Genomic DNA, 16393 nt, shown 5'->3' on the forward strand with positions numbered 1-16393 from the left:
AAACTAGGAAGTCCAGTTCATCAAATATTTCCTGTATTCATAAATGAAATCCCTGTTTAATGACAACCTTGTCAGTAGGGGTATTAACAGTAATATAATAGTATGCAAATTTTTCTTCCTTTTAAACATTAGCTAGCATCTAGCAGCATCAAATGAAATGTCTCTAGTTGACTAACATGTGATATTTACATGCTTTATCTTCAGTATGGAGCTGCACTCTTCAATACTGTAGCTGTCTGCATATCACCTTTAAAATTAAAATTTAAGTTAATTAAAATTAAATGAAATTACAAGTTCAGTTTCTCAGTTGGACTAGCCACATTTCAAGAGCTCCATAGCTGTTGTATTGAGTAGTGCAGAAGAGTTCCATCATTGCAGAAAGTTAATGGACTGCATGTGTATGGAGGCTCATAGACTGCTTTTCACTCCTCACATCTTTCAGAATTTTCACTACACAAGTATTTCACCTGCACATGAGTTCTTTTGGGACATTTATAATAGAAATAGCCAGGCAGAAAGTTGTGATATTAATATAATGCTTTCTTGTGGTTTATACCATATTTTAGGTAATATATATTTGCATAGTGACTTATATACAACTTTGCTTAATGGCATTTTTTTCTTTCCCTCCAAAAAATTCACAAAAAGGCATTTGGGTAGAAATCAAAGTGAAAAGTTCGTATGAACTCTTGGTAGGTAGAAGTCAAAATGGAAAGTTGATATGAACTATTGATTTAAAGAATATTTGTAGATTTCATTTATTGTATCACACCAAATGATGCTAAGATGTTTCAAAAGACAGTTCATATTATAACCGTGTGTTTTATGTCCTGTTTGGTAACTCATATTATTGCTTTTTTTAAAATTAATCCCCTCTCCTCATTTGCGATTTTTCTGATGCAGTTAAAATAATAATAGTCTAATTATTCAATATTGTTTTACTCAGCATGGGCGTTTATGCAGTGGAGACCACATTCTAAAGATTGGTGACACAGATCTAGCAGGAATGAGCAGTGAGCAAGTAGCACAAGTCCTTAGGCAATGTGGAAATAGAGTTAAGTTGATGATTGCAAGAGGTGCCATAGAAGAACATACAGCACCCACTGCTTTGGGCATCACCCTCTCCTCATCCCCAACTTCAACTCCAGAGTTGCGGGTAAGTAGTTAAGAATAGTTAATGTGAAAGTCAGAGAAATAGCACTTAGATGACGACAGTGATGTTTATTTAGAAACTAGACTTACTAATGTTCATATATTAGTGCTAAATAATGTAATGAAATTCAAATGTAGGGATACTTTAGCACTAATAATATTTTATTAATCAGGAATAATGTGTAAAATGAAAAACAGGTTGTTTAAAAATGCTAGATTATTTTACATTTTTATGTAAGCAGCACATTTGTGAGGATAATGTTTAAAAGTATGGATAAAAGTTTAAAAATTATTTGGTACTGATATCTAAAATGTTTAATTCTGTCTTTTTCTCAGTTAGAAGACTCTCTGTAAGGTGGGTCATAGTTCTAATCATTCTCTTTCATCAACCTTCCATTAGTATTTTTGTTTTTGTTTTGAATGTGTGGAGGTTGAGGAGTGAGGGCAGGCTTGGTGGGCATGAAAAAGGCTTACTAAAACCTTTTAGTGTTATTGTTTTAAAGTATGTCTTAGAACTATTATCAGATTTGTAATAAGTAGTCATTATTCTGACCCAGTTATATACTTTTAAACAAAAGTTATTCTTTTGGTGTTATAACAAAAGCTCTATTCATATGCATAGTATTCCATCCTTGTCCTTAACTTGATATGGAAAAAGCTAGAAAATTTTGAAATTATTGGAAAGCAGTGGGTATATCAGCAGATTTATAGGTCACCAGACTACAGAAGATAAATATTAACAAAATAATTTATCCAGAAATCTCTTAAATATTTAAGAAGAGAATTACACCCAGTTTCTAGGTAAGCCTTATAGTAAATACAAGTCCTATATTCTTTTCCCATAGATGTAAAAAAATCTGTTTTGTTCTATTGAAGTTTTTTCTAAGCAGTTGCTACAAATTCTTTTTTAATATCCTAACCTCCTCCACAAGCCCTTTAAAACTTTATTAGAACACTTGTAATTTCCATGATTCTGTTGTTTTTAGGAATTGAATTTGGTTGCTATTTTTTGCAAAGAGAAAGAAGTAAAGAAAGCTTGTTTATGAAAGTGTTTAAATGGCATTCTTTTGTGGTAAACAAAACATTTTATTCAGCGATATATAAATGAATGCAATACCGAAAACCACTTGATATAATTGAAAGCTTAGAAAAATATCTGTTCTGTGCATATCATCATTTCTGAAGCTTGTGCCCCTTTTAAAACCATTCGATAGTCAAATTGCCACTCTCTAAAATAGCACTCGCATAAGTCTTATTAAAAATAGAAAACACATTTGTTTCAATTGAAGCAGATTTCATCCTGTCATTTTCTTGTAATTATCTAAACTTTAAACTTTTGCTAAGTTTGCACAGATAATTATGTGCAATGAAAAAAATAAATCAAACTTTACTGTAAAATTATATCTCATTTAAGTGGACTGTCAGAGTTTGTTTAAAGAAATTAGAAAACATCAGCTAGCCCCAACCTGACTGTCCATTAGACTCTATAGCTTTGATTTTGTTGTGCCCTTCCTACAGTTCTCTGTAGCATCTGCTGACACCATACTAATACATAGTACCAATAGCTTATCGATGATATATTGTACCAATTAACTAGTGCTTAATTTTAGGGAGACTTGCTCTTCTGTCCAACATAGAATTAGTAACAATTCTATTAGAGAAGGCTGACATCTGAGAAACCCACTTTCAGCTATCATTCAGGATGCTGAATTATGAGGAATTATGAGGAATAATGAATTAAGACATGTAAAGTCTTAATTCTGAGTTACACACAAACTGCTCAATAAATGGTAGCTTGTCTAGTTGTTTTTATTCTTTTCCTGATAGACAGTTGACAAAAGTGATATTTTCTTTCTAGATTAAGTGGCAAAGCTAGATTTAACTTGTTGATCTGAATTCATAACATTAGTTTTTCAGCTATACTGCATCCTAACTTCTTCAGAAATTAAGATGAGCCATCTCTGAAAATAGAGTTTGCTAAAAAAAAACTGTTTGATTTAAAATTTAGTATACGCAAACAATAATGTATTCTCTGATAAGGGAAGGTTCAATCTTATTCCTAACATCCCTTTCTGAGAAAAAATATGATGATGCCTATCCCTGTGTTCAGGATTAAAGGTATCATCTCTATTATAATTCTCTGCTAGAGAGTTAAAGTAGGCCCCTGGCTTTCTTTTTACATATTTATTTCACTGTATATTTATTGATTTTATTTTAGGTTGATGCTTCTACTCAGAAAGGTGAAGAAAGTGAGACATTTGATGTAGAACTCACTAAAAATGTCCAAGGATTAGGAATTACCATTGCTGGTTACATTGGAGATAAAAAATTGGGTAATTTTAAACATTAAATATTCTTTTAAACTTGGCAGTTACCTCTGATATCTCTTACAGAATATTGAGTTGATATTACATGTTTCACATTGTTGGATAAACTGGTTGAAAACTTCCTTAGGAATAATTTAGTGTAGGCGACTCTTATATTGTATTTAAGACAGACAAAACAATTATTTTATTCCTTAGCCTATGTTTCTACTAGATGATACATATTTATTCTAAATTAGAGCTTTATATTTGGAGAATTAAAGATGGATATTCTTTGAATGTGCTTTGAAAATTGTGAAAAATAACCTATTTCTAATCTTAGAACCTTCAGGAATCTTTGTAAAGAGCATTACAAAAAGCAGTGCTGTTGAGCATGATGGCAGAATCCAAATTGGGGACCAAATTATAGCAGTAAGTTACACATTTAACAATACCTTTGTTAATTTTCATAGTTGAGAATTGCATTCTCCTAGTTTACTTAGTTTTGAGAGCTACAGTTAACTCTCTACTAAAAAAATACCTCTGTACTAAAAAAAGCTTAAGCTTTTTAGGTGACTTGAGGCTCTTTTTACAATTACCCTTTTTATTATTTTGTGGAAGTAAAATAAGGGCATTGGATATAAGCTTTACTAGTCTCAGTTCGGAAGGGGAGACTTCTTTCTTGAATAATTCCTGATATATCTAATTTCTGGTTGTAATGAAGTTATTATATTAATATTACACTTATTATACTTTCCTTGCAGATACTCCAGAGGTAGAGACCAGATGTCCAGTACCTTTAGAGTACTGCAATATGAATTAGGGATGCCTGCATTTTTTTTTTTAATCAGCAAAATGATACTGTTCTTGTTGGCTTTATGGCCGGGGCTCCTTTCAGCCCTAAGGGTATATAAGAATGGAAAAAAAAATCTAGCTTCTTTTAATTAGATCAAGCTATCATTGTTATCATTCTAACATCAATGTGTTTTAAACATATGGCTATTCAAGGCAGTGTACAAAAGAGTCCAACTTTAATTTCAGTGTTCAGTTGATACTGGACTCCCCAGACTGCAGCCTGAAACAGAAATTCAAGAGACCCTGCACCAAAACTGCCTGATCAAATAAGTTTAGGGGAAAACCGCCTATAGTATAGTCTCCTATGAATTCACAGTGCACATGGAAAAATTGAAGACAACTGGGTGTTTTCAATGAGCTGGTGGCTCATGCCCTGTAATCCCAACACAGGCAGATCCTATCTCTGAAAAAAAAAAAAATTGCTGAGAACGATGGTGTCTGCCTATAGTCCCAGCTACTTGGGAAGCCAAGGCAGGAGGATTCCTTGAGTCTAGGAGTTCAAGGCTGTAGTGAGCTATGATTGCACCATTGCACTCCAGCCTGGCCAACAGAATGAGATCTTGTCTCTAAAAAAAGACACACACACACACACACACACACACACACACACACACACACACACACACAGAGAGAGAGTCCTGCAATAGAGAAACCTGTTTATCTGTTTTACCTTAGTGTTTACTAAACTTTTGTAATTGTGAGGTCCTTATTCTTCTAAACATATATTCATATTCTTTGAAAGACATCTTGAGGGAATGCTGATATATCTTAATAGGTATTTGTTTATGCTTAATAATAGTGAGAAAGTAGGATATTAAGATAGAGGAGTCCTTGTTCATAGCAATATTATTCACAATCACCATGACATGGAAGCAACCCAAATATCTATGAATGGATAAACAAAATGTGATATATATATATATATCTCCAATAGAATGTTATTCAGTCTTTAAAAAGAAGGAAGTCTTATCACATGCTTCAACACTGAAAAACCTTGAGGACATTATGCTAAGTGAAATAAGTCACAAAAAGGCAAATACAGTAGGATTTCACTTACATGAAGTATCTAAAATAGACTTATAGAAACAGAAACTAGAATAGTGGCTCCCAGGGACTGGGAAGAGGGATAAATGAGGAGTTGTTCAATGGGTATGCTTCTGCAGTTCTGCAAGATGAAAAAATTCTGGAGACCTGTTGCATAATAATGTGAATATACTTAACACTACTGAATTGTACTATTCAAAATGGGTAAGATGGTAAATATTGTGTGTTTTCCTACCACTATTTTAAAAAATAAAGGAATCCTTTATCTCTCCCTTTAAGTCCACATTGTAGCTCCATGAGTCTTCTTGGGTTTAGTTCTGTGAAACTCCTGCCTACACCTGTTCATCTCTTCACATCTATACTAAAGATCAAATTATGCTTGCCACCTCATCTGGCTCTATGCCTGAAATGAGCTTTCTCTATGTATCTTCATTTTACCATACAATGTAAATGAATTACTGTACATTTTTTTTTGTTTTGGGGGAAAGTGAAAGAGAGAAGGAATAGTTACGGAGTCTAAATCCATATCTGATGCTGAATTACAAATTGAAAGCGTAGTGAATTTACTCTTTTTTCTCCTGTTATCTATATTAATCAATTAGAAAGCTTTTTAAAAAATCAACTTGATTGAAATATAATTCAGATACCATACAATTCACCCATTTAAAATGTACAGTACAATAGCTTTTAGTATATTCAGAGTTGTGCATTCATTACCACGATGAATTGTAAAACATTTTCAGTACCCTAAAAACATTTTCAGTACCCCTTAGCATTCACTTTCTCCCCCATTCTCCCAGTTCTAGGCAACCACCAGTCTACTTCCTGTCTCTATGGATTTGTCTATTCTGGATATTTCATGTGAATGGAATCATACAAGACGTGGTTCTTTGTGACTGACTCCTTTCACTTAGCATAATGCTTTCAAGTTTCATCTGTGTTGTAGCATGTATCAGTCTTCATTTCCCTTTATTGCTGAATAATATTCCTTTATATGGATATACCATATTTTTTTTTACCCATTCATCAATTGATGGACATTTGGATTGTTTCTACTTTTTGGCTATTATGAATAATGCTGCTGTGAACGTTCATGTACAAGCTTTTAAGTAGGTATATGTTTTCATTTTTCTTGGGTGTATACTTAGGAGTGGAATTGCTGAATCTTATAATTCTATATTTTGCTACATATCAAACTTCCTGATTCAGTTTCTTCACTTACAAAGTTGGGATAAGGAAAATTCTCTTGTGTGATGTTCAGGAAAATCAAATGAGTGTTTTACTGAAAATACCTGTTAGCAGTTTAATAATTAAGCCGATATTAATTATTTAGAGAGTCTAAAATGATTACATATTTGAAGGGTCTCATGATAACTTCCCTCTAAATTTGTCATTATCTTCATTCTTGTACAAGTGGAATCTCAAATATAATTCCTCTTAGGCAAGGTCAGTGATGAAGGAAATTGTTGATGCAAAGGTGGAAGAATCTTTTCTCTGAAATGTTTTCTTGCTTTCAATAAAATCACTTGACTTCACTCTCATCAGTATTCTGATTTGTAATTTTTAGCGAACATTCTTTTACTACAAAGATACAAACATTTTAAAATCCTGAAGAATATCATGCAATGCTTTTGATCATGTATTAATTTTTTACTAAATATCACCATCTTGTGGACTTTTGAGATATTTGCAGCAATGTTCTTCACATTTAGTTGCATTTTCACAACTGCAGTCTTTGTCTGTTTGTTTGATTTTTGTTTGGACAGCAGCTGTTAGAAGTATAATCTGTTTTTATTTTGTGGTTGTTGAAGTGATGAGATTAAGAAATTATTTCTTACTATTTTGATGAAGTGTTATTTTGTAACTTAAAAATATTTTGTTACAAGGTTCTTGTTTTACACATTGTGTTCTGTGGACTCCTACATCTACAGGGTTTCACTATAGGCATTACAGTGACAAGGAATAGACTGAATTTCTATTTTTCCCATTTCATATGTTGATATTCTGTTAATAACTTGATTATTTGACAAAAGGATCCTGTTGTGTTTTCAAAAGTTGACCAAACTTGTCATTAGATGAAAACATACACTCATTCTTTTTAGTTTGATATTCAATATCTATGCTAAAAGCAGTAGGAAATTATAATTGATAAAAAATTATTAAATAAGCATATAAATAAGGAAAAGTATCACATGTTGCCTTTGATTTTCTGTGACTGTGTTCATAGATTGAAGTTTTCTATACGTATAGGATATGTTGGAGGAGGCCCTGGCAAGCTGGGTTGAGTATGCTCAGGGGCCAGATTTTGTAAGTTGTTGCAACGAGTATTTCTCCCCTGTAATTGTTCCTGTTAATTGTGGTGTCTGCAGTGCACATTATGAGGATGTTGGCTCTCTTCTTTTTTTTAATTTTAATCTTGGCCAGGTGGTCTTGAACTCCTGGGCTTGACAGATCCTCTCGCCTCTGCCTCCCAAAGTGCTGTGATTACAGGTATGAGCCACCGCACCCTGCCTGGATCTCTTCTTTTCATGAGACAGCGCATAGGCAATTTGCTGCCATTATACTACCTAGTTCTACTGCACTCTTCTCTGTGGTACCATGGGTTCTGAACTGATTTCTTGACTCTCTTGTGATAAAGTGGAAACAGAGCTAACCAGGACCTCTTAGGCTTCAGTGACTTTGGCTTATATATAGCATGGGTGTGATTATATTGAAGAGAAACCTCTCCCACGAAAGCCTTGGAGATTTTTATGTTTATTACTCACTTCTTTACTCTTTTAATAATAATACCAGCTTCTGAGTATTTTCCCATTACAAAGTGCCATGTGGTATAATTCTTGGAAAATAGATCTTCTTATTTCCATGTTACAGATGAAGATAACTAAGACATTTGAACAGAAGTCTAGGTTTAAAAGTTCATGACTGTTCCATTATAGCAATTTCTTCTGTGCTAGTATTATTCTCTGACATTTGAGTAAGGAATCCATTTTGAAATCCAAGTCATCAAGTTCAGAAGATAAAGAAAAAAAATGCATTTTTAAACATACTTTTAGTTTATTGTTATTAAAATCATACACATTAGATTTTTCTTAATAAAACTTCACTTTTAATAGAATTGAACAATACAAATGTTTTGCAGATAAAAAGAGCCTAAAGTTCTATGTATTTTATGAATATTCATGGAGCCCCAACGTGGAGATTTTTGCTGTTTTTTTTCCTTTATTAGTATGAGAGTAAATAGCAAGTTCATTTATTTTAGATTAATTTTTGTCTTTAAGGTTTAAAGAATATAAAATTTGAACATGGTTAAAAAGCTTTCTCATAGAAACCACTAGTTTATGGTTTAAAATTTAGAAAAATTCTATATATTTATATTTAAATAGCATCATATTATATTTTTCTATACCTTTTTATTTTACTTAAAAATTTACCTGGGAGAGGTAGTTATGTAAGCACATGTAGGTCTGTTGTGATATATTGAGGCCGGCTTAATCATGGATAGTTACGTTGTTTACAGTTTGTTGTTACAGACAGATTATTACATACTACCTTATATTTCTTTTAAGGACATGAAACATTTAAATTCTGTTTTGTTGCTGTAATACTATTATTTAGATTTGAATTTTACTTATTTTGTTGCTCAGCAGTGGATCTTGTATACTACAGTTTTCTTACTGAATTTTAAATCTAATTAATCTCGCATTTGGCTAGAGTGTTTTGAGTAAACTTTCAGGAAGAGAAGGTGTTAGTGGACTTTCTAAACTTTTTGTTTCTGAGAACTTCTTCTGTTGACTTCTTATATTTTGACTCTTTGGCTGGGGATAACAACTATGTTGGGCAAAGAGGATTTATTAGGTATAATCTTAACTTGAAAAATTTTGTCATCAACTGCCCGTTTTAATTTTTAATGGGGAAGGTTCTTCCCTTTCCCCTAGAAGAAATCCTAGGCAAGTCTTCATGTCTTAAGGTATTCTTATAGAATAAGTTATCCTGTGGCCAATCAAAATAATCAGACACAGTTACAAATTAGTAAATTTTTCCCATACTAAATAATAGTCTAATTTCAAATGAATCCCCTGGAATATTAGAAGCCCACTACGAACTGATGGCTTACCTAGAGACTTGAGCCTGGCTCACTCCTGTGTGTGGTCCTCCCCTGGTCTATGCCCAGACAAAGCTAGGGAGGTGAGCAGGTCCCAACATAACAGAAATTTCCTCTGGCTTCACTGTCAAAGCAGCTAAACAGCCTCTTCCTTGTCCTCCTGGTGGCATTAGACACAATCTACTGCATTGCCCCTTCTGCAGGTGACTTTGGACTTGAAGTCAAGGGGGAAATACCTGAGTAGGTATAGCATTCTTTCCTCTTAAAAAAAAATCTTCCTCTTAAGTTTTTCTTAACATTTAACAACACTCAGCTCTTTTATGCCCTGAATTGTAGTTCTTTACCACCTAGTTTAAATTTCTGCATGGTGGCCCTTTTTACAACTTGCTTTGATATAGGATGTTAATAATCATAGCATCTCAAGCACAATTTCTGTTTTCTCATACATCACACAATTTCTGTTTTCTCATACATCACACTAAGTATAAGATTCTTGGTTTGTAATTTCTTTACCACAATTGTACAGATAACCTAGTCTCTCTCTTTGCTGCCTAGAGGCTGGTAGATCTTTTTTCTTTTTATCTTTGAAATATAAGAATTTTATCAGGATACATTCAGGTGTGAGGTTTTATTTATTTATTTATTTCTCATCATTTTCTGATTTTTCATGTGCCTCTTTGATCTGTAGATTTGGGTAAGTTTCCCTTCTCCCTTATCATTTCTTTGATTTTTTCCCCCTCATTTATCATCTTCTTCTTATAATTTCTTTTATTAGTGTGTTGAATTTCCTATATCAGCCTATGTGTCTCCAGCCTTGTTTCTGATCATTTTTTATCTGTTTATTCTTTTCCTCTGAGATACGGGAAAATTACATGACCTGGTCTTCCATGTGCTGACTTTGTTTTCGCAGTACTTAAAATCTTGTTGACTGCCATCATTGTAAGTTTCTTTTTCTTTTTCTTTTTTTTTGTTGCGTAGATACGTGTGTCTTCTTGTAACTGTAATTCCTGCTTCCATAAATACAAGGAAATGTGAATTACTTTGATAGTAAGTTACAGGAAATATCTTTTTTCCTGTTCACTGCAATAACAACTTCATAGGAAGATACATGCACCGATCTTCAATGTACAACCTGCTTTTGGACTGTGATATCTTATTTCACATCCCATGACCCTTGGTCGTCCTCAAAAATAACTGGGCTTGTACAGATAGAAGTTGAGATGAGTTCTGCTGCAGATTGTATGTTTTTTTTTTCCCAGATGATTTAGCAATTGACAAAGTGACAGGGAAGGGGAAAGTTTAAATTTACTGTAGCTTCATTTGATTCATTTGTAGATTAACAAAATGAAGAGGAAACCAGTGGTAGAGGATCACACTGGGAGACTTTGCCTCTGTTTTTGTTTTCTGTGTTTGCTGTGATAGCCAGGAGTTAGTTGGAGTTGTGTGTGTGCTTGTGTGCACACATGTGTGGATAAGGTAATTTTTATTACAAATAAAGTAATTCTGTGCTACTACTTGGAACCCAGCTTAGTATGGCCTTTAGTACTTGGTGTGTTTCTTGGAGTTACTAATTAGGATCCACATATACCATCTGACTGCCTCATTTAATGAGAGGGTGTTGTTTGTTTGTTGCTGAAGTTTCTTCTTGCCAGACAGGCTATTCCCACACATACAGAGATTCAGTTGGCCTGCCTTTGATCTGGCCATGCGCAGACTATTTCTAGTAGAAATTCCTCCAGGTTGCTGGTCTAAGGACTTTGGTGCTTCTTTGGTTTCCAGTTTTGTTGCAGTATTTTCTCTGTTCTGTTTTGTTAGTTTTTGTAACAGGTAATCAGCAGGGTGGAGGTAGGGAGAAAGAACAGAGCCAGATACTTATGTTCAAGTTACCATCCAGCTCAGAAGTATCGTAGAAGGTTTAAGGAACTGACAGAGTATGAGATTTTCAACTAGATCAGAGGTTTCTGGATTTTTGATTGAATATTTCCTCTAGTAAAAATAGCTAACTACTCATTTTCCCTCTTTCCTCCTATGTATTCATATATATTGTTATATATATTATATATATCATATATATACTTAACAGACATTATATGGTATTTACCTATGTGTACATATACATAATTATATATATACACATCCACATATACACATATTTACAAAGCAAATGAGTTTTTAAAATGTTTAATTAGAAGTTTTATTACATTCTTTCAGAAACCTTTGCAGTAAGGGTGCTCCATCTTGGAGACAACTGATCTCGTTCTTTTTTTTTTTATAAATGTAAAATATAAATATAAAATAAAATATAAAAAAATATTACTCGGATGCCCAGACTGGAATGCACTGGCATGAGCATGACTCACTGCAGCCTTTTGAACCTTCTGGGCTCAAGTGATCCTCCCAACTCAGCCTCCTAAGTATTTGGGATTACAAGCATGTGCCAGTACGCCTGGCTAATTATTCTATTTTTTATAGAGACAGGGTTTCAGCATGTTGCCCAGGCTGGCCTCAAACTGTTGGGCTCAAGAAATCCTTCTGCCTCAGCCTCCCAAAGTGCTGCGATTACTAGGCATTAGCCACTGTGCCCAGCCTTGATCTAGATCTTATGATTTTCACATATTTACTAAGTTAGTAAAGATCTGGATTATAAGATTTAGATTATAAAATCCAGATCTTTTCTACTTTAGTAAACATTTGAATGCCTAATATGGCCCCACTATGCTTGGAAAAGCATTACATGTACAGTCATTTTATAGTCATTTTGCAATTCTAAGGAATATCAATGACTTTGAATTTCAGCATTAAATTTATTGCTCTGATTTTTCAAATTGTTTTTACTGTGATTTTATAAATTGAACAACATGTTAAAATTTATCTTCCTCAAAATATAATTTACTTTACAAATAAGTTTTTGACCTATGAGCCAATGGCTCTATATTTTAATATCTATAGTATGGACAGCACCATGTTTTGGTGACACTACTGTAAGCAAAAATAATACAGAGCCTGTCCTTGGAGCATATAGTCATAAACCGCATAATGGCAGAAAATGTAAAATTAAAATTCGGAAAACTGCTATGAGGAAGAATGTGTAAAAGAGGGCTTTGATTGCAGTCAAAGACATCAAGATAGTTTATTATGAAAACAACTATTGAACTGAGATATAAAGCAATTATAAGTGTTCTCTAAGTAAGCTCTTGAGAAAGAGCATGGTCTAGAGTGGGCTATCCAGAGAGTCCAGGCTGAGGTAAATTGCAGAGACTCCATGGCTGAAGGGAGCACTGCGAGTCAGAGGAATGAAAGTGAGCCCTCTGTGGCTGAGGGGCAGAGAGTAATGGACTGCATCGTGAGAGATGAGGTTGGGGCTGGTGGGAGATGGGGGCAGTTGACACAGGCCGTTCTAAGCCACGTTGAGAATTTGGAGCATTGTCCTAGGGAGTTATCTGTAGAAGGGAGGGTTGGGGAGATACGATAATATCTATATTTTGGAAAGATCACAGGGACATTTTTGAATATTTTGTCATTTGTGAAAAGGGGAAAATCAAATGTATTTATTTTTTTGAAAAGACAAATAAAAAGACACTTTTTTTCTTTCTTTTTTGAAAGGCATTATAAATATGACCTTGTGATACGTCAGTGCACTTGATAAGCACATTCATCACTGTCTTCTATTCCTTTTAATCCTGCATAGTTTGGTTTCCAGACTTAACTGTGCATTGAGATCACCTGAGGAATATAAAAGCATATTTAAAAAGAAGTCGATTAGGGCACAGTGGCCCACATCTGTAAACCCACCATTTTGGAAGGCTGAGGTGGGAGGATCCCTTGAGCCCTGGAGTTCACGACTAGCCTGGGCAACATAGGGAGACTCCATCTCTACAAAAATTTTTAAAAAGTATGCCAGGCGCGATGGCTCATGCCTGTAGTCTTAGCACTTTGGGAGGCCAAGGCAGGCAGATCACGAGGTCAGGAGATCGAGACCTTCCTGGCCAACATGGTGAAACCCCATCTCTACTGAAAATACAAAAATTAGCTGGGCATGGTGGCGTGCACCTGTAGTCTCAGCTACTCGGGAGACTGAGGCAGGAGAATCACTTGAACCTGGGAGGTGGAGGTTGCAGTGAGCTGAGATTGCACCACTGCATTCCAGCCTGGTGACAGAGTGAGACTCCGTCTCAAAGAAAAAAAAAAAAAAAAGCCAGGTGTGGTGGTGTGTACATGTGATCCCAGCTACTTGGGAAGATGTGGTGGGAGGATCGCTTGAGCCTAGGAGGTTAAGATTGAAGGAAGCCATGATTGCGCCACTGCACTCCAGGCTGGGCAATAGAGTGAGACCCTGTCTCAACAAAAAGGAAAAAAAAATGGTGTAGAAGCCTGTGTCCTACCCTAGAACTAGTGACTCAGTTTCTGAATATGGTACCTCAGAATCTATATTAAAATAAACAGAACCCTCTCAAGTGATTCTAGTGCATCCCTGTTAATACTGGTTCCCAAAGAGATATTAGGGTCTTCCTGTCCATTCCCTAATGAGAGGAATACTTATTCCCCATTCTTTTCACACTAATAAACTATACATACACATTTTGTGAATTGGTAATACAAATATCCATTTATTTAACACATAACATGCTTTTTTTTAATCGCAGGTAGATGGCACAAATCTTCAGGGTTTTACTAATCAACAAGCAGTAGAGGTATTGCGACACACAGGACAAACGGTGCTCCTGACACTAATGAGGAGAGGAATGAAGCAGGAAGCCGAGCTCATGTCAAGGGAAGACGTCACAAAAGATGCAGATTTGTCCCCTGTTAATGCCAGCATAATCAAAGGTAATCCTAGGTTAATCTGGTTTTTAGTTAGACGTTTATATTGTCTCCAATTTTTTTTAAATTCCAAAGTAACTTACTATTTCAGAATGGTTTTAAATTATTCAGAATGCTTTTTACCCTCAACTATTCATTATAAACCAAGGCAAGAAAGGAAGTTTAATAAAGTCAGGATTAATCGGGACCAGCAATGTGTCTATAAACTATAGAGTAGGCTGCTGAATAGAGCAGATTTCTTTCTGTCTTATTCATTGTCACCATTTCTCAGTTGGGAACAGGCAGTCATCTACCTTTCTGTTTCTGCCTTACTCTTGGATGTCATTGCAATGTTCTCACTTTAGGAGAGTGCTCGTCCACCTGGATTATTTATGTGACCTTCATAATAATTCTAAATGCCCAGCCTTTCCTTGAAGGAATTGACTTTACTTCCACATTTAGAAATGTCATTCATAAGCTGTTTGTACATGAATATGTCTGCAAATTACTGAAACCCCTATGTAGCTCAGTGATTTATTGGTAGAAATCAGGCTTTTGGCTGAAAAGGCTTTTGGCTGTTTCATTTCTAAAATTGTGGACCATTCTGATATTTATGCCATTTATACATATTGCACTATCAAGAAACAGTGGAGCAAATCACAGGAGAAATGTATTACTTCTTTTCCACTAACAGAACTTGCCTTTAAGTACATATAGTTATTAAGAAGTTTATCTCTAAAAAACAGACTCTCATGTAGGAGTTCAAATAAATATACTGGGTTTAGAAAAATTCAAGTGCTTGATTATACTAAAGATAAAATTACTAAAATATTTTTATCTTTAAGAAAATTATGAAAAAGATGAGGATTCTTTATCTTCGAGGAGAAACACCAACATATTACCAATTGAAGAAGAAGGTAAACACCTAGAGCCAGCTTTTGTACTTCATTATTTTTCTTTTTTAGAAATGATTTTTACAAATGTGATTAAGCCTCTATGGATACATTGTAAGTTACTAAAAAAAATTTCAAAAAGTTATGTTTGTAAATCCCTATTTATAAATGTGACTAAGTGGTCTTACAGATTAAAACATTCCATTTATAGCTAAATTATTCTTTCATTTATTGTTCACTTACACTTTCTTGCTGAGTCAGTCTATTCTTACTTCCATATTTTTTTGACTAGAACTCCTTAGGAATTAACTGGTTATATATGTGGTTCTAATTTAATCTCTTTGTCTGTATACAGCCAACATAAACTAACAGTTATAAAATTATAAAGTATTTAAAAATAAACACAGGAGAATCATTAACATATAAGCTCTTGGGAATGAGACTGTTCAATTTTGGGAGGCTTTTTTCTCACTTCTTAATTTTTCAGGGGTTCCAAGATTTAATATTGGGAAGTTGGTTTGGAAGGTAATTGCAGAGAAATTATCACACCTTCTGGGAATTCTCTCACTATAAACATAGGACCCATCAAGCTATTTTTAAAAATTTAGAGTAGCATTATTATTATTATTATTTGTATTAGAGACAGGTTTTGCCGTGTTGGCCAGGCTGATCTCAAACTCCTGACCTCAAATGATCTACCCACCTTGGCCTCCCAAAGTGGTGGGATTACAGGCGTGAGCCACCACACCTGGCCAGTAGCATTATTTTAATACATAGTTTTGCCAGAATGTTGCTCTCCTCTTTTTATTCTGTGTGCTGTGTGCTGCTTTTACCTTTCAGATTGCTTTAGGTACTTGATAACTTAAACCCACTGAACAGAATACAAGACTGATCTCCCTCCCTTCGTGTGAATTCTTTTTGCTATATAATTACACCAAAGCTTTGTTGTTCTTTAACATATCTGTTCCTTCATTATTGGATTTTCTGCTGAAAATTTTGAATGAGCTTTACTATTTTAAAGGGATATTTATGTTTGCAGAGATATTCCAGAAGTTAGATCTGTAGAATTCACATGTACTAATAACATTCTGCCATTTTTACACTAATAAGTAAATAAATTATTTAGGCTAAAGTGAATATCAAGAATTGTAGGAAAGGATAAAAATGTTTAGAGCATGATACTTGCGATATTAAGTGGGCATGGGTGTGGGAGTTATCACCAAGGTGCAGAACCATCTATTTTG

General features: G+C 34.4%; 1 protein-coding gene across 9 annotated transcripts in view; it reads left to right on the top strand.

Moving 5' to 3' along the window:
- Positions 1-16393, top strand: part of MPDZ (multiple PDZ domain crumbs cell polarity complex component) — a 174438-nt gene that overhangs the window by 58803 nt on the left and 99242 nt on the right. For all 9 annotated transcript variants that reach the window (XM_050761615.1, XM_050761619.1, XM_050761622.1 and 6 more), the window contains exons 8-12: positions 947-1156; positions 3371-3485; positions 3799-3887; positions 14100-14283; positions 15102-15173. In XM_050761615.1, the coding sequence (XP_050617572.1) occupies positions 947-1156; positions 3371-3485; positions 3799-3887; positions 14100-14283; positions 15102-15173 (670 nt within the window). The remainder of the gene's footprint in view (positions 1-946; positions 1157-3370; positions 3486-3798; positions 3888-14099; positions 14284-15101; positions 15174-16393) is intronic.

This window comes from Macaca thibetana, chromosome 15 (genome assembly GCF_024542745.1).
Source record: "Macaca thibetana thibetana isolate TM-01 chromosome 15, ASM2454274v1, whole genome shotgun sequence".
Classification (NCBI taxonomy): Eukaryota; Metazoa; Chordata; class Mammalia; order Primates; family Cercopithecidae; genus Macaca; species Macaca thibetana.